General features: G+C 46.1%; 1 protein-coding gene across 1 annotated transcript in view; it reads left to right on the top strand.

Annotated features, from left to right (window-relative positions):
* The window catches only part of NBEAL2 (neurobeachin like 2), a 95,959-nt gene that overhangs the window by 69,499 nt on the left and 8,093 nt on the right, over positions 1–18,367 (top strand). Inside the window, 15 exon segments of the mRNA XM_043976596.1 lie at positions 1,497–1,654; positions 2,255–2,379; positions 3,246–3,372; positions 4,339–4,499; positions 5,303–5,436; positions 5,837–5,944; positions 6,674–6,769; positions 7,164–7,288; positions 7,397–7,537; positions 11,167–11,297; positions 11,649–11,758; positions 12,064–12,181; positions 17,300–17,397; positions 17,511–17,627; positions 18,084–18,173. Coding sequence (XP_043832531.1) covers positions 1,497–1,654; positions 2,255–2,379; positions 3,246–3,372; positions 4,339–4,499; positions 5,303–5,436; positions 5,837–5,944; positions 6,674–6,769; positions 7,164–7,288; positions 7,397–7,537; positions 11,167–11,297; positions 11,649–11,758; positions 12,064–12,181; positions 17,300–17,397; positions 17,511–17,627; positions 18,084–18,173 — 1,839 coding nt within the window.

The following is an 18,367-nucleotide window of genomic DNA, read 5'->3' as shown; positions in this document are numbered from 1 at the left end:
CTTTATCAAACACTGAGTTATTGAGTTCTACTATTTCAGATTTTCCTATGACTGATTTATCCCGTTGATATGCTTTTTTGCTTTTTAACCCATAACAAATGGTTTTAATGACTTTTGCTTTATAATATACTTTAAGATCTTTTTTCACTTTTTTCATTATGTCTATTGAGATTCTTGACCTTTTATTCTTCCAAATGAATTTTTACATTATTTCTTTTCTTTTTTTTTTGCGGGGCATTGGGGGTTAAGTGACTTGCCCAGGGTCACACAGCTAGTAAGTGTTAAGTGTCTGAGGCCGGATTTGAACTCAGGTACTCCTGAATCCAGGGCCGGTGCTTTATCCACTGCGCCACCTCGCCGCCCCTCATTATTTCTAATTCTATAAAAGTTTCCTTTTCAGGTAATTTGATTGGCATGGCACTGAATAAATAAATTTAGATATATAGTCATTTTTATCATAAGGGCATCTCCAACCATGAGCAGTAATATCTTTCCAATTATTTAATCTGCCTTTGTTTCTATAAATAGTATTTTACAATTGCATTCATAGAACTCCTGTGTGTAGAATCCCAAATATTTTATATATTCTGTAGTTATTTTGAATAGAATTTCTTTTTCTCTTCTTATTGGATGTTATTGGTAATATACATAAAGGCTGATACTTTTTGTGGGATTATTTTATATTCTGCAACCTTGATGCAGTTGTTTTAATTAATTAGAATAAATCCTTGTTGATTGAAGGATTAATACACACTCCTCCTTTGATAGAAAAGGAAACTGAGGCTCAGAGAAGAAAGTGACTTGCCTAAAATCACACAGCTAATAAGGTCCCGTGACTTCAAATCCGATGTTGAATTCAATTAGACACAGACTCTGCTCCCTAAAAAGTCTCCTCTTTTTGGAGAAAACACATGTCACATAGTACCAGATGACCTCTATTAAATTACTAAACCGACTGTATCATAATATCAAATTAAATATCATAATATAGGGTCGGCAGGGCTATCAGGAAGAGGAGAAACTGGTGAATGAATGAAAAAGCATTTATTAAGTCCTTCCTGTGGGTTAGGCACTATGCTAAACACTGTTATGTGGCTTGGAGTTATCAAGGAAGGCTTCCTGGAGGAGGACTATAGATGGGTAGAAGTAGGGAGGACATTTCAGGGTTGAACATTGAGCTGGTTCAGAAGGAGCGCTTGATTTGGAGTCAGGGAGCCCAAGCTCAAATTCAGTCTCTCCTCATTATCTGTGTGAGCTTGGGCAATTCCCTTCGAGCATCTCTGGCCTTAGCTTCTGACTCTTCTGCTCATCTGTCAAATCAGGGGATTGGATTAGGTCATTGCTAAGCTCTCCCTATTTCTGACATTCTCATTGACTCTGAAGTGGGAACTGAAGAGAATGAATGATAACTGGATCTGCAGAGCCCTATTTAGGGTTGAGGGCCCCGTGCCCGGAGGCCCCAGCCCCTGCTTTACCAGGCCCTTTGCTCCCCCCAGGACTTGGTGCTGGAACCAGTGCTGAAGAGGGGTCGGTCGGAGGGAAAGCGGTACAGCAGTGCACAAAAGCAGTTGGCCTCCCAGCAGGCCATAGCCTTGCTGCACTGGAAGGCCCTGGGCCGTTTGCTCACTGCACCCCGCTCTGCCTGGGCCCAGAGGTAAGGTTGTTGGGGGATTGAGGGTTGGATAGACTGGGGGAAATATTTTTCTGCCTGGGGGGGATGACCATCCATTAGTGGTCTAGAGAGAAATGATGGAGCCTGATTTAAAGGGCCAGGGAACTGGTGCAGTCTGCAGGCATAGCTTTCCAGGACAAGACACATTAGTAACTGGAGGGCTGCAATAGACACTGAACCTCAGGAGGCCACCTCGGGTTTGGCCCACCCCGCTGTCTCACATTTTGTGGCTCACTACTGACCCCTTGTGCCAGGCATGGTAGTGCATGCCTATAATCCTTGTCACCCAGAGGCTGAGGCTGGTAGATTGCTTGAGTTTGGGAGTTCTGAGCTAAAGAAAGGCTAAAGGAAATTGGATGCCCACACTAAATCTGGCACCAATAAAATGATCACCAATATGGTGAACTGGCTCAGGCTGGAAATGTAACTGGTACAAACTCCCACACCAGTTAGTAGCAGAATCTGGCCACTGAATGTCCTGTGTGAGGTAAAGAGACAGTCTCCAAAAAAGAAATAAAAACCACCAATTCTGGCCCCTTGTCCCCCACTTTCCCCTTAAATTCTCCTCGTCCCTTTCTGTAGGAATCCCTCTCCTCCTCGATGGAAACTATCCAGTGCTGAGACTTACTCGAGGATGCGGCTGAAGCTGGTGCCCAATTATCACTTTGACCAGCACAGTGAGGCCAGTGCTCTTCGGGACAACCTGGGTAGGTGTGGAGCTGAAGCTGAAATTCCAGGTGCCTTCAGATCCCTTAGTGCCCTTTTTAGGGAATGAAAGCACTGGATTCGGGAGTTGGGAGGGGAGAAGCCCTGAGCCCTAATAGAAGAGGCTGGGAGAGCTAGGAATCAAGAGTTCTAATCTCACTTCTTCTCCCTCCCCACTCGGGGGTCTCTTCCTCCTCCCTGGCGTCCTCCTCAGGCAGGGAAGGAAACCAGATGTGTCAGACCTAGGCTTCCTGCCCCAAACCAGCCATCTTTAGTCTTCTCTCTGGCTTTTTTGTTTGTTTGTTTGTTTTATTTGGAGAGGCAATTGGGGTGAAGTGACTTGCCCAGGGTCACACAGCTAGTAAGTGTTAAGTGTCTGAGACTGGATTTGAACTCGGGTCCTCCTGACTCCAGAGCCGGTGCTCTATCCACTGTGCCACCTAGCTGCCCCTTCTTTCTGGCTTTTAAAGTCCTTCACAGCCTGGGCCCTTTCTAGCTGTCCAGTCTTCTTATACTTGGCTCTCCTACCCATACGGTGACCCATGCCTTCTTGTGTTACTTGGAAACGCAGTGCCTTTTCACTGGATGTCTCCCATGCCTGGTAGGCTCTCAGTTCTCACCTCTGCCTGGCTTCCTTCAAGAGTCAGCCCTTCCCATCCCCCTCCTCCCTCCACTGCTGCTGCCTTCTAACATTGCTTCGAGTCAACTCTATACTTTTTGTAGTCATTGGCATGTTGTCTTCTCTATTAGAACAGAAGCCCCTCGTGGGCAGGGACTGAGGCTGTTTTTGCCCTTCTTTGTGTCTCTGGTGCTTAGCATGTGGCTCAAGCGCTTAATAACTCTTTGTTGATTGACATCTCGATCACAGGGGCCACTGACCACTTGACACCTTCCACGGAGGATTCCCTGCCTCTGACTGTGGCCAAGGAGGCCAAAGTCAGCACTTTGGAGGAGGACCAACTGGGAGAGGAGGAGCTGACTGTACTGGACACTGTGTGAGCATGGGGCACCACAGTGGGCACAGGCTAGAGGACCAAGAGAGCCTGAGGGTGCAAGGATTCTGATTTAAGTTAACCAGCCTCCATTAAAAACTTTCTATGAGGGGCAGCTAGGTGGCGTAGTGGATAAAGCACTGGCCCTGGAGTCAGGAGTACCTGAGTTCAAATCCGGCCTCAGACACTTAACACTTACTAGCTGTGTGACCCTGGGCAAGTCACTTAACCCCAATTGCCTCACTAAAAAAAAAAAAAAAACAACCCTTTCTATGAGGGGGCAGCTAGGTGGCACAGTGGATAAAATACCGACCCTGGATTTAGGAGTGCCTGAGTTCAAATCCAGCCTCAGACACTTGACACTTACCAGCTGTGTAACCCTGGACAAGTCACTTAACCTCCATTGCCCTGCAAAAAAAAAAAAAAAGAAAGAAAAACTTTCTATGTCGGGGGCAGCTAGGTGGTGCAGTGGATAAAGCACCGGCCCTGGATTTAGGAGTACCTGAGTTCAAATCCAGCCTCAGACACTTGACACTTACCAGCTGTATAACCCTGGACAAGTCACTTAACCCCCATTGCCCTGCAAAAAAAAACAAAACAAAAAAACACACACAACAAAAAAAACTTTCTGTGTCCCCAGTTCTCTGTGTCAGCGATAGAGGAGGTGGATTTAATCCTTATCCTTGGGGAACTCTCAGTGTGCACTTGTGGTTGGGACAGCGTTGAGAGAAGACAGGACTCACAGAAAATCAAATACTCTAGGCTACTGCCAGTTAGGAGCACCTCAAGGAAGAACACAATGGGCAGGGCTCCGAGACATAGTGGGAGCAGAGGGATCCTTCTCAGCATCTAGTGTGTGCCAAGGTTTAACGGGGTGGAGCTGTTGCCTCTGCCCTCCATGTATGGCCCGGGTCTTCCTGAAGCCTGGCTCCCCTCACCTGCCCCTTTGCTTGTCCCGCTTCCCCTCAGCACGGAGTCCTCAGAGCTCAGCGGGCAGCAGGAGAAGCTCGTGTTGTGGGAGGACTGCCAGCGCATCACGATTGTGGCTGTGATCCCAGGCCGCCTTGAAGTGACCACTCAGCACCTCTACTTCTATGACTGCAGCGCGGAAAAGGAGGAGACAGAGGAGGGTGAGTGCCTGGGAAGCCCGGGACCCTAGGCTGGGCGTGAGCCACCCATACTTTCTTGGGCAAGTCCACTTCTCTGTGCCTCAGTTTACCTTTTCTTTAAAATGGTGACAACCATCCCCATTCTGCCTACTCATGGGACTGTGAGACTCGCATGAGAGAATGAAAGTAAAGCACTTTGTGGGGCAGCTAGGTGGCGCAGTGGATAGAGCACTGACCTTGGATTCAGGAGGACCTGAGTTCAAATCCGGCCTCAGACACTTGACACTTACTAGCTGTGTGACCCTGGGCAAGTCACTTAACCCCAATTGCCTCACCAAAAAAAAAAAAAAAAGAATGGAAGGCATGTTCCAGTTATTGCAGTGCAGTCACAATTTTTTTGTGTGTGTGAGGCAATTGGGGTTAAGTGACTTGCCCAGGGTCACACAGCTAGTAAGTGTCAAGTGTCTGAGGCCGGATTTGAACTCAGGTCCTTCTGAATGCAGGGCTGGTGCTCTATCCACTGCATCACCTAGCTGCCCTGTCACAATTTTTAAAAAAACCAATAGTAGTAGTATGACAGTGCTTTACTGGACCCTGTTCATTTCCTCTCAGTTAGTCCCAGCCTCCTGTGAACATGGGCAGGGGAGACAGTATGTTGGGGAACAGGCAATCATGAAAGCCTAGGGGACAGTGATCAGGGCCATGGGCAGGCAAAAAGTCTGGCAGAGGAGAAGTGATGACAGTCCCTGGAAGCAGAGGGAGAGGGATAGTGGGGAGGGGGTGTCTGAGAGCAGAAAGGGAAAGAATCTGCCTCTGTCCCCCAGGCATTGGGTATGATTTCCGGCGGCCACTCTCCCAGCTGCGAGAAGTCCACCTCCGGCGTTACAATCTCCGACGCTCAGCCCTGGAGCTCTTCTTCACTGACCAGGCCAACTACTTCCTCAACTTCCCTCGAAAGGTGGGAAATTGAGACTTCCCCCAGAAGCTTCCTCTCCTGTTAAGTCCAAACTCTCCACTTGCCCCACCTACCATCGTGTCAGACTTTCCATCTAGGATACCACTGACCGACCACCTTTCTTACACGTTTCCCCAAAGAGTGTGGGTAGCCTACCCCAGTATTCTGACCTCCAGAGAACTTGGGGAAATTTACTACTTCCCCCATCCCTGCAGTGTTTCCTCCTTCTCACTGTCTTATGTGATTCCGCCCGGCTTGGGGGCGGCTCTGGGTTCTTGGTGGGAGCTGAGTCTTCCCAACAAATGAGCTGGAGTCTGTGTATGTGTTGGGGCAGGGGAGGTTGAGCTTAGAGCTCTGTAGCCTTGTATGGCTCCACCTTCTGACCAGGTTGCCCCCCTCTAAGGTGCGGAACAAGGTGTACTCATGTATCCTGGGGCTTCGGCCCCCCAGCCAGGGCTACTATGGAAGCCACTCTCCACAGGAGATGCTTCGAGCTTCCGGTCTGACTCAGGTAAGCTACTCCTGCTTCCATTCCCATCCCACCCTCACTCCTTCATTCTTTGGTCTCCAAAGTATGGTGTGGAACATAACAAATAATTCTTGAGCACTTGAGAACTGTGCTGAGTACTGGGTGGAGGTCTTCAAGTTTAAATAAGATGCATTTCTGCCCCCCTAGAGTTTATAGTCTTCTAAAAGCAATGAAACTCATACACAGATAACCAATTTACAATATTTTACCAAATATCACAAAACAATATCCACGGCGAGATCTGAGGAAGGAGTTCATTGCTGACCCAGAGTATTAGGGAGGAAGTAGTGTTTGAATTGATTTTTCAGGACAGCCACAGGCAAAGAGAGGACATTTCTGTAATAGGGAACAGTGTGAGCACAAAAATGAAAGTGGGAGAATCCAGGGTCAGTGGTGGAAAGAATTTTGGGGCTAGGTTGAATTTCTGACTCTACCACTTCCTACCTGGGTGACCTTGGGCAATTCATCCTCCCTGGGTTTCAGATTTCTCACCTAAAAAGTAAGAAGGATTGGACTAGGTGGCCTCTGAAGCTCTACAACCTAGCAAGGTCCAGCTGGTCCCTCCACCCCACTCCCTACACATTGGCCAGGGCTTCCCTAAGATGAATGCTGCAGAGATTAAAGAGGCCAAATCAGAGAATCAAATGAGAAATCTACCAGGGTGAGCATTGTGCCCCTTGGACATCTACACTTCTGCTCTTTCCTTCCCAGAAATGGGTCCAACGAGAGATTTCCAACTTCGAGTACCTGATGCAGCTCAACACCATTGCAGGGAGAACCTACAATGATCTCTCTCAGTACCCTGTGGTAAGGTCCTCAAACCCTTGCTTCCTCTCTTCCTTAGCTCTGGGGCTACCTCCCTATTCAATCAGGGCTTCCCTGCCCTTTGTTCACTCTCATTGCTTATCATAGGTCATCCCACCCAACTCTTGACCTCTAAATGAATCACAATTTCCTTATCCCAGTCTCACACTTTCCCCAGACATATTCCATTAACATTTTTCCTCTGCCCACAGGTAACCTCACTCCCCTAGGAATCTCTCTCTTGTATTTTCCCACTCTGACTTTGTCCTCAGCCCCATCTACTTGATTCCTAGTTTCCACTCTCCTCTATTCGGGCTCAGTGCCTCCCCCTGCTTTTTGTGACTGAATTCACTGCTGTCATTCCCCATCACCTTTCCCCTCTGTCCATCTCTTTCAGTTCCCCTGGATCCTACAGGATTATACATCTGAGACTCTGGACCTGAATGACCCGTCTGTGTTTCGGGACCTGTCCAAGCCCATTGGGGTGGTGAACTCCAAGCATGCACAGCTTGTTCGAGAGAAGTGAGCCACACATGGGTACCACAGCAGGGGGAAGGTCCCAGTTCCTGGGTGCAGAGAGGGAGGGAGGGAGGCTTCCTGCTAAGCTCCCTACTCCTTGATTTTTCTCAGGTATGAGAGCTTTGAGGACCCCACTGGCACCACTGACAAGTTCCATTATGGTACCCACTACTCCAATGCAGCAGGTGTCATGCACTACCTCATCCGTGTGGAGCCCTTTACCTCCCTGCACATCCAGCTGCAGAGTGGCCGGTATGGGGGCAGGACTTGGGCACAGATGTGAGAGGTTGCCACTCTTCTTCCTGGAAGTGGGATAATTCATTTAACAAACATTTATCAAGTTTATAGGGTCTATGAGGCCCTGTGTTTAATACTCAGAATGTAGTGGGAGGGGGCAGCTAGGTGGCGCAGTGGATAAAGCATCAGCCCTGGATTCAGGAGGACCTGAGTTCAAATCCAGCCTCAGACACTTGACACTTACTAGCTGTGTGACCCTGGGCAAGTCACTTAACCCTCATTGCCCCACCAAAAAATAAAAATAAAAAAAGAATGTAGTAGGAAACCAGCATAATGGTGGGAAGAACCCTGATTTGGAACAAAAAAATCTGACTTATTGACTACTATTGTGTGCTGTTGGGCAATTCTTTCAGCTTTCTGGGCCTTGGTTCATTTATCTGTAAAACAAAAGGGTTGAACCAGATGATGTCTGAGGCCACTTGTAGTTCTAAATCCTATGGTCCTAAGTTAGCTACAAATCTGGCCTTGGTGTCAAAAATCTTATAGTCCACTTGACACTAGCTGTGTGACCCTGGGCAAGTCACTTAACCCCCATTACCCCACACAAAAACACACACACACACACACACACAAAACCAAAAATCTTATAGTCCAGTCGGATTAAAGCTGTGTACACAGATAAAGATAATGGGATGGAGATGAACTAAGAGCAAAGGAAGACCAGGCAAAACATGAAATATATAAAGAGGGAGAGATCATGTTTACCTAGCCAAGACAGGAAATGTTTTGTGGAGGATGTAGCACCAAGTTGGGACTTGAAAGGAAGGGAAGGATTTCATGATGGAGATGGAAATATATTTCAGGCATGAGGAATGATGTGAGCCAAAGCATGGAGACAAGGGGGGGGGGTGAGATGTGAATGGAGGATGGAGTGCAATTTGGAGGGAGCATAATCAGCATATACCTTAATGTTCAAGAACTTGAATATGAAAGTGAGCACAGGGGAGGATTGGGGAGAAAATGTACTGGATCCCAGCATGGTAGCACATGCCTGTAATCCCTGGTTACTGGGAGAGCCTGAGGCTGATAGACCATTTGAAGTCAGGAGTTCTGAGCTGTAGTATGATGCTCATCAGGTGTCCACTCTAAGTCCAGCCCTTATACAGTGAGCCCCTGGGAGGGGGAGGCCACCATGCTTCATAAGGAGGAACGAACTGACTCAGGTCAGAAACAGAGTAAGTCAGAGCTCCTGTGCCAATCCATAGTGAGATCAGGCCCAGGAATGGCAAGATAGAGACTCAGTTTCAAAAATAAAAATGGAAATGAAAATATATTGGAAAACAAGATCTAGGATTAAGAAATGAAAGAGGTCAAAGGCTTGTATGTTACGTAGAATATATCATAAATACTTTCTTCAAGAAGAATTGGAAGAAGACTAGGCATAGTGAACAAAGCATCACATAAAATGAAAATCTTAATGATCAGGAAATGACATGTTTCCAACATAGGGTTAATTTTAGAATTAGTTGTGTATAAGTGTGGTCAGACAACAAGTAGACAGAAAATGGAACAGATCTCCTAGTATTTCTGTAGCAATTTGTTCTTTCATTGACAATGCTGGAACCACCACATCTAGTTCCTAATTCCTCATATTGAAATGTGTAATGTTAGTAAGTAGAAATGGCATTCAAGAAAATAAAATTAGGAAAAGCAGCTGGACCTGAGCAAATATGCCCAAAGGAAATCTTTGCTGATGTCTCAAAGAAATGAAAAGAATGGGAAAATTGTGGATGATATTATTACCTAAACAGGAATATCAAAACTATGAATCTAAATATACTTCCTCATCTCTATAAAATCTTTATGAGAATAATATCTGTACTTGTCAAAGGTGGGTTTGATGAAAATCTAAGAGGGGAACAGGCAAATTTTTGTAGGTGATTTTTCTACAGCATACAATGCTTTCCTAGTCACACTGTGGATTGAAGGGCATAAGGAATACAACATCTCACTGCATTTATTGTTGATTCAAAAAGGGAAAAAAGCATTTAAATCTGCAGGGCAAGATATTGCCTTAAAGTCTGTCCTCTAACAAAGTGTTTCCTATGAATGTGTTAAGATCACATGAGACCGGCCCTGGAGTCAGGAGTACCTGAGTTCAAATCTGGCCTCAGACACTTAACACTTAACTAGCTGTGTGACCCTGGGCAAGTCACTTAACCCCAGTTGCCTCACTTAAAAAAAAAAAAAAGCTGATTAGAAAGATCACATGAAGGGGCAGCTAGATGGCGCAGTGGATAAAACACCGGCCCTGGATTCAGGAGTACCTGAGTTCAAATCTGACCTCAGACACTTAACACTTACTAGCTATGTGACCCTGGGCAAGTCACTTACCCCCCCCCAAAAATCACATGACAATCCTTGATATAATCACTGAGAGTTGTTCAGGGATCCTCTGATTATCAATATCAGCTGGTATAAATCTGGAAAATGTATGCTTGCTTATGCAAGAGCCATCCTCTCCAAATGGTGAGGTATTTCAGATGTTTCTCTTCATAGATGACATTATGCTTATTGCTTCAAGCCAAAAAATGCAAGAATCTATCAATATGAGATCTCTGGCCACTCAACAGGGATCATATCAGGGGCTGGGGTGGGGGTGGTGGTAGAATAAATGAATTGGTCTCAGCAGGAGTAGCCCTGAACCTTCAGGTACTGTAGGGCCAGAAGGAGTCCCAAGAATCCTGATAAAAACTGAGTACAGAGCCAGGATTGCCTCACCAGGAGACAAAGACTCCAAACAAAATTCATTTCAGGAAATTCAGAACATGGAATGCCCCTGGCCCTCAGGTCTTTGCAGAACTAGGATGTTGAACATGTGCTGAGCTCTGTGAATGTTCTTTTTTTTTTTTTTTTAGTGAGGCAATTGGGGTTAAGTGACTTGCCCAGGGTCACACAGCTAGTAAGTGTTAAGTGTCTGAGGCCAAATTTGAACTCAGGTACTCCTGACTCCAGGGCCGGTGCTCTATCCACTGCGCCACCTAGCTGCCCCTCTGTGAATGTTCTTGCTTCTCCCAGCTCGAGTTCTCGATTCTACCTCCTCATCCAGGTCTCCAGGAGACCCGGGGGAGAGACTTTCCAAATTTGCACACCACCTATGAAGGAGACTGGTCTGGCTTGTCACAGTCCCTGAGGCCTCTCTGTGCTTCCCTCTATCTATCATAGAGTCATGTCTTTCTGTTCCTCTGGTCATGGTGAATGTTTCCATGTCTCCAGGGCCTCAGTTTTTCCATCTCTCCAGTCCATATTTCTCATGCGGCCCTCATTTGTTTGTGCACTTGGGCATACGTGCGCCTCACAGGAATCTGCCCTTTCCACTGGGCATGCCCAGGTAGTTCAGGGCATCGTAGATTTCCTAAGACTTGGGGCTGGAAGGGGCATCAGAGGTCATTTGGTCCAACTTCATTTTTCATATGAGCAAACAGAGGCCCGAGTTGTCCAGTGGCCCCACGGACAGCACTAAAGGAGAGCCGGGGTTTTAAATGCAGCTGCTCTTCCTCCAGCTCCATCTGCCCCTTGTCATGGGTTTGTCCTGCCTGGGTCATGTCTGCGCACCTAGCAGAGCTGGTTCTTCTCCTCTGTAGATTTGACTGCTCAGATCGGCAGTTCCACTCTGTGGCAGCTGCCTGGCAGGCCCGCCTGGAGAGCCCAGCTGATGTCAAGGAGCTCATTCCTGAGTTCTTCTACTTCCCTGACTTCCTGGAAAACCAGAATGGTGAGAGGGACCGGGGGCTGTGGGAGCCCTTTAGAAGGGAACAGTGGAACACAGAGATTGGAAAAGAGAATGGGAAATATTTCCCAGGTGGAAAACAGGGACAGTGTTGGGGAAACACCAGGATTGGGGGTGGGGTGCAAAAAAAGCTGCGGGATGGGAGGGATGTAGGACTGGGGGACAGAGGGAGGTGGGGAAAGGACGTTGGTTCTGGGGATGGGAAAGGAGGTGAGGGACACACCACTAAGGGACAGGGAGGGTATGGGAGGGATATAGGTGTAGGGGGCAAAGGAGGATGAGGACAGGAATGGGGACCTGAACCAAGGACCCTCACTTAGCTCTTGTCCCCTCCAGGGTTTGATCTGGGTAGCCTTCAATTGACCAATGAGAAGGTGGGTGATGTGGTGCTGCCCCGATGGGCCCGTTCCCGGGAAGATTTTATTCATCAGCACCGAAAGGCGCTGGTAAGTGGGTATGGGTTATGCAAGTGTAGAACCCTGGGAGTGGGATCAAGGCTGGGCTAGGGATGGGCTTAAAGGAAGAAAAGTGAGCCAGAGGAGAGTTTGGCTGGCCATTCATTCATGCATTATCCATCCATTCATTTTAGGCTTCCTCTCCCTCCAATCCTCAACTCAATTCAACTCTACCCTAATCCCCCCCAGCCCTTTCCCCTTCCCACCACTGCCCAAATCCCACCGTCCCAAGCTCAGGGTGGGGGGGTGACTGTGTGGTGATCCCCCATGGCCATCCCCACCTCTCCCCCCACCAGGAATCAGAGCATGTGTCCGCCCACCTCCATGAATGGATCGACCTCATCTTTGGCTACAAGCAGCGTGGGCCTGCTGCTGTGGAGGCCCTCAACGTCTTCTACTACTGCACCTATGAGGGTGAGGGCAGGGCTGGGAGTGCTGTGTGATGGCATGATCTCTGGATTTGCAGGGGCAGAGGCACCTGAGATTGCTCTCGGCTCCTGAGCCTAGGACGAGTGGGCCTCGGCTTTGACTGTAGCTACCAGGCAGGAGGGGTGGCAGCCTGGTGTGGTCTTGGAATCAGCAGTGTGCAGGGCAGAGCTGGGATGTATGTATGCATGGGGTGGGAGGGAGCTAGCCAGCAGTGAGGAAGAGGAGGCATAGGGAAAGGCAGCACGATGTAATAGGAAGAACTCTGGCGCTGGACTCAGAAGACACCCAACCCTATTCAAATTAACAGACATTTATTGAATGCTCATATTATGCAAGGTGTGAGAGAATGTCCCCTGCCCTCAAGAAGCTTACATTCTATTGTATTTGACAATCCTAGCACTGGCCCGTACTAGTTGCGTGACATTGGGTAAATAATTTCACTGCTCACTCTCAGCCTCAGTTTCATCATCTGTTTTATGGGTGTGATGATCTTCACAGTCCTCTTGGAACGTATGACACAATCCAGCTCTCATTCCGCCTCCTTCAGAAAACATTCTCTGACTTCTCCAGATCTCTTTGGCCTCTGACTTTTCACCACCCTTAGCCATTGGCTTTAGCGCTTCATTCTAGGCTGACTTGAACTATTTTCTGTCTGGGAGCTCCCAGAGGGTAGGCATAATCTCTTATTCTTCGCAGACAAAATACTCCCAAACCAATCCCTTCCCTATCTTATATCTGTGAAGTTGATTTTTTTTTTAGCCCAAATATCAGGTTTCACATTTTTCTAATAAATTTTATATTAGGTTTGATCCAGCCTTCTAGCTTGTCACCCAGCTTGTCTCCTGGCTGTGTATCACTTGCATATTTGATAAGCATATTGTCTATGCCTTTAGTTGAGTTATTAAAAAAAACCAAAACGTTCAGCAGCACAGGGCCAAGCACAGGTCCCCATGGACCCTTCATTAGAGACCTTTCCGGTTCACACTGAGCCACTGTGTGCTATGCTAAGTCACTCAGCCACTTCTGAATCCAACTAATTCCTTAGTATTGTCTGGCACATGTCTCTCTATCCACAAGACAACCATGAGAGATTGCTGCGTGTTCAGAAGAAATGTAGCCCATCTGGACCTACAGGATTCCCTTCACCTAGCAGTCCAACTACATCGTCAAAAAGGGAAATTACCTGTTTGGGGACTTTCTGATGCCTTTTGTCTTCACACGACAGACGTTTCGACCCATGCCCAGGATGAACCTTCACTTGTGATAAATAAAAACAACTAAGCAGCAAATTGCTATAGAGATCACCTTGGACTGTACATAAGACATCCTGTCTCAGTACTGTCTTTCTTCTTTGGCATGGCCTGTACTTGATGAAACTCCATGGACTCTTGGTGACTGCCCCTTCCTCTTCTAGACACTTACTAATCATCCCTTTAGTCACTAATCAGTTCCAGAATTTTTTTCATTAATCAGAGCTCACTCTACTATAGTTTGCAGATTCTAGAAGTCCTAGAAATTCTAGAATTATTTTTGGAAATCAGAACATTTGCTTTTCTTCAAATGTGGAGGCATTTATTCTCCACAATCTTTTTTTATTTTTAGATTTCAATTAATTTTTACCATTCTTTTTTTTTTATTTTGAGTTCCAAATTTTTCCCCAATCTTTCAAAGGTCACTGACAGTGAGTGGGCAGGCATATCTGCCAGTTCTTTCAGTAAGATGGGATGTGATTCCTATTGGCATGGTGACTTGAATTTGTCACATGCAGTCAGGGACTTTCTCACCACTTCTCTTGGGTTTCAACTGCCTGCTAACTATTTTTATTCTGTCCTTTCCACACAAATCACTCTTCTCCTTGGCAAGGGAAACTGAAGAAAAAGAAGATGAAAAGTTCTGCAGTCTGCCATTTATTATCAGTCATCCCACCCACAGCAGTGGTCTCTACCTTTTTCCTGAGTCTTCTCTTTTCCCCCAAGACAACTGCAAAATTCCTGAGTGACTTCCTTAGCTTTCCTAGACAGACCTCAAGTTATTCTGAGAGTTAGTGCTTCTCACTCTGTTCTTAGAGAAGTAGCAGAATGTAGAACTTTTGTATCCATCCTTTGTTACTTAATCTATCATCTTCTATAGGTGTCTTCTCAAATCCAAGTGGGTTGATGAATTCTCAACACCCCCTACTTCTCGTCAGAATTGTTTTCTCTTGTTGTCTTCAGAATTTAATTGCTGATACCTTATCATCTCTCTTGGGGTTTCCTCATCACCGTTCCTGTTTTCCAACCCCATTTACATTCTTTCTGAACATTTTGAAATCTGCTTTCCCCAAATCTACAGCACATGTCAGATTAGACCCAGCTTTCTTCCCCTCCTTTATTCACAGATTTTAAGATAAAGTAATTAGTTACTTCTTTTGGGGGGGGGGAGAGGCAGGACATTGAGGCTTAAGTGACTTGCCCAGGTCACATAACTAGTGTCAAGTGTCTGAGGCCACATTTGAACTCAGGTCCTCCTGAATCAGGGCTGGAGGTTTATCCACGCGCCACCTAGCTGCCCCTAATTAGTACTTCTTAAAGTTACTACCATTTCTATCAAAGTAACTGGTTTCTCTATTTCCAACAACCATTTACTCTGTTTCTTCCTTCAGTCCAGGTGGTCTGTGGAATACGCTAATGACACTATCTCTTCCCTTTCTGCCTATATCGCTCATCACTCACATATTCTAGGTTATGCTGACCCCCTCTGGGTCTTGGATTTCTTCACATGATAGTATCTCCATAGTTTACAACTGTATTGCATTTCTATTCTCTTCTTGCCTTTTCCGTTCCTTTATGAGTGAAGTATACATACACATATATCTTTAACCCAGTAATTGTTACTCTGGAGAAACCCTTGTCTAGGGACCTACAAGGAGATGAGCGGCTAGAGGAGGGGAATCATCTCAATCTTGGCATTCTTCCTAGAAACAAAGCCAGAAGCCAGAAGGAAGTTGCAGGCCAATGGAAGGATAGCTCACTAGTTCTCTTAGGAGACGTGGATTCTGTTGACAGGACTGGTTTATATGTATCCAAGGATATTAAGAAACATTTCATTATACATTTGGTCGTCTCATGTTGCAGTGCCCATGGTAAATATTTGCAAAAAGAACATAATTTTATGTATCAACACGTGTTATAGAGGATGAGAAGGTAGAGAGCAAAGTTCTTCATAGAACTATAGAGCTTTCAAGTTAGAGCAACATATACTTTTATACTTGGAAATTTCCAATTTGGAGGTGGGCATTGGGACAGATGGCCAAAAAAAAAAGTGTTGGAAAATGTGGATCAGGAATAAAAAACACGTTAAAGACTTGTTGATCTTGTAGAGAAGCCTTAGGCGCATGTATGTATGTTTGTATGTACATATATGCACACATATATTATATATATACATATATATTATAGATATCACATGAATGCTTTTTTTTTAAAAGACGTAAGCTGGGACATGCTGGGGATATTAAACACTAGATATCACTGGATTCTGACAGGTCAAGAGCTTATTCATTTACTTTGAAGCCGTGGCTCAGAAATGGAAATCCACTTTTCAGACACCATTTTCTTAGTCAGCTCTGTATTTTGAACACCTTGCTTTAAATGGGCAGGAGTGTGGAATGGACTACCTGTGTTTCCGAGGCAATAATTCTTGCTGAAGACTTTATCGTCTTTAGCAATGCTTTCCAAAGGTGGGATCATCTATCTGTACTTGAATCACCAGAAATGAGTGGCAGTCATCAAGTAGCCTTACTGGCACAGTGAAAAGAGTACAGGATTTGGAGTCAGAGAATCTGAGTTCCAATAATGCCTTCGTTATAATCAGGGTGCACTTGGGCAAGGGGGTTTGCCTCAGTTTCCCCATATGTAAAATTAGGAGGCTGGATTCTGGGGCCTCTAAGGTCTTTTCCCACTCTAAATCTATCCTCTTATGATCCTCCATTTGACAAATCTCGGGAGCCTCTCCATCACATCCCATATATACACACATATATAATAAGACAGCAGTCTTTTGGATCTCCTGAGACTCACAGCTACTTCAGTCTTCCTCAGCGGAGTCTCCTGTCCCTGTGACTCTCCTGCTCTATCTCAGACCTTTACAGGCTGAACTCTCACCCACAGCACCTTTTGGTTCCATCAGTGCTCCTTGGAGGATGAGCAGTCACTTCCTCCTTAGAGCTGCAGTTTTCCCTTCTTGGGGGAGGGCCTCCAAATTTACTACTTAACCCCAAGTGTTCAGTTGGTCCTTCTTCCCTTTCTTCTCTGGGTCGTATTCTTCCATTCTTCAACCTGACACAAGTCAGGATTCCCCTCTGCTTCTTAAAATCCTTTTGTTTGTTTGTTTGTTTTCACATTGAAGTGCTTCATTTTTTTTTAAAGGAATATTTCAGGGGCAGCTAGTGGCACAGTGGATAAAGCACTGGCCCTGGATTCAGGAGGACCTGAGTTCAAATCCAGCCCCAGACACTTGACACTTCCTAGCTGTGTGACCCTGGGCAAGTCACTTAACCCTCATTGCCCTGCACCAAAAAAAAAAAAAAAAAAAAAAAGGAATATTTCATTTTTCCTTGGTAACATGAAGAATTGGGATGTTCTTCAAGCTCCTCCCGCTTTGGGAGGGAGACCGACCCAAACTTTTGAGCATAGGCAGCATGGACTTGGTTAAGGCAGGAAGAGAAACATTGTGCAGTCTGTGAAGATCACTGCAAATTTTCCCTTTGCTCTCTGTTCTTTATGGAACCAAGCCAAGATAACAAACATCAGTCAAGTAAGTATCTGCTGTCTGCCAAGTACTGAGCCACAAGGTCTCTCTCTACCTCTGACAGTCTGTATTCTAAGGTCCATCTTACCTGTGAAAATCTATGGATCTGGGGCAGCTAGGTGGCGCAGTTGATAGAGCACCGGCCCTGGAGTCAGGAGGACCTGAGTTCAAAAGTGACCTCAGACACTTAACACTTACTAGCTGTGTGACCCTGGGCAAGTCACTGAACCCCAATTGCCTCACACAAAAAAAAAAGAAAGAAAGAAAAGAAAATCTATGGATCTATGGACCATAAAATGTTTACAAACCTCTTAGGGGCTGTGGATCTGGATGCTGTGGCAGACGAGACGGAACGGAAAGCCTTAGAGGGCATCATCAGCAACTTTGGACAGACCCCTTGCCAGCTGCTCAAGGTGAGCACAGAGTTGGTAGAAGAGGTGGAGAGGGAAAGGGAACAGTATCCTGAGATTTTATCCAGGCTTGGCACTGACTTGGGCCTCTTCCTACCTCCTGGATGTGTTTTCAGGAGCCCCACCCTCCCCGACTCTCTGCCGAAGATGCCGCTCGTCGCCTGGCACGACTAGATACCTTTTCGCCAAACCTCTTCCAGAACCTTGACCAGCTCAAAGCCTTCTTTGTTGAGGTGAGCAGGATCAGCTAGTTCCTTGTCAAAGCAGTGGCTGATAATCAAGATCAAATGAGAGAGCATGTAAAGCGCTTTGTAAACCATAGAGCATTATAGAAATACCTGCTATTATTACTGTTACTATTATTATTTCTAGATCTGGCTCTGATACCTTCATGCTGGGCCATTTACTCTCTCCGGACCTCAGTTCCCTCATTTCCTAAATGGGAATAACAGTCCATCTCCTTCTCTTCTGTTAGGGCATTTGGGTGGATAAATTGGAATTTGGAATTGGATTTGGAAAAATGTAATAGGCTCTGAAAAAAAATTTTTAATTACCTGGACATAAATAATTCCTGGCAAAGACGACAGGACGAGGCTGTCCAGCAGCTCAGGGAATCTTTAGTGCCTTCTTTTGTCATCCTTGGGATCTGACTGGGCCAGGAAGTATAAGTTGTGCTTCTTATGCCACAGGGTATCAGTGATGGAGTGCCCCTAGTGTTGGCTGTAGTACCCCACCGGCAGTCCCATTCCTTCATGACACAGGGATCTCCAGACTTGCTGGTAAGTCCCTGTTGAGGAGCTATAGGGAGGAAAGGCTGGTGGTCCTGCTGGATCTCTGACTTCCTGCCATCTCTCCCTCTTCTAGTTATTTCTCCTTTGCCTACCCTCATTCCCTCTAATATACCTTGCCCCTCTGAACTGGCTCTTCCTATTGAGAAGGACTCTCATGGGTGTTTTTTTCCTCATTCCCAAAG

The sequence above is a fragment of the Dromiciops gliroides genome, chromosome 1, assembly GCF_019393635.1.
Source record: "Dromiciops gliroides isolate mDroGli1 chromosome 1, mDroGli1.pri, whole genome shotgun sequence".
Taxonomy (NCBI): Eukaryota; Metazoa; Chordata; class Mammalia; order Microbiotheria; family Microbiotheriidae; genus Dromiciops; species Dromiciops gliroides.
This window is presented reverse-complemented; position numbering and strand designations above follow the sequence as displayed.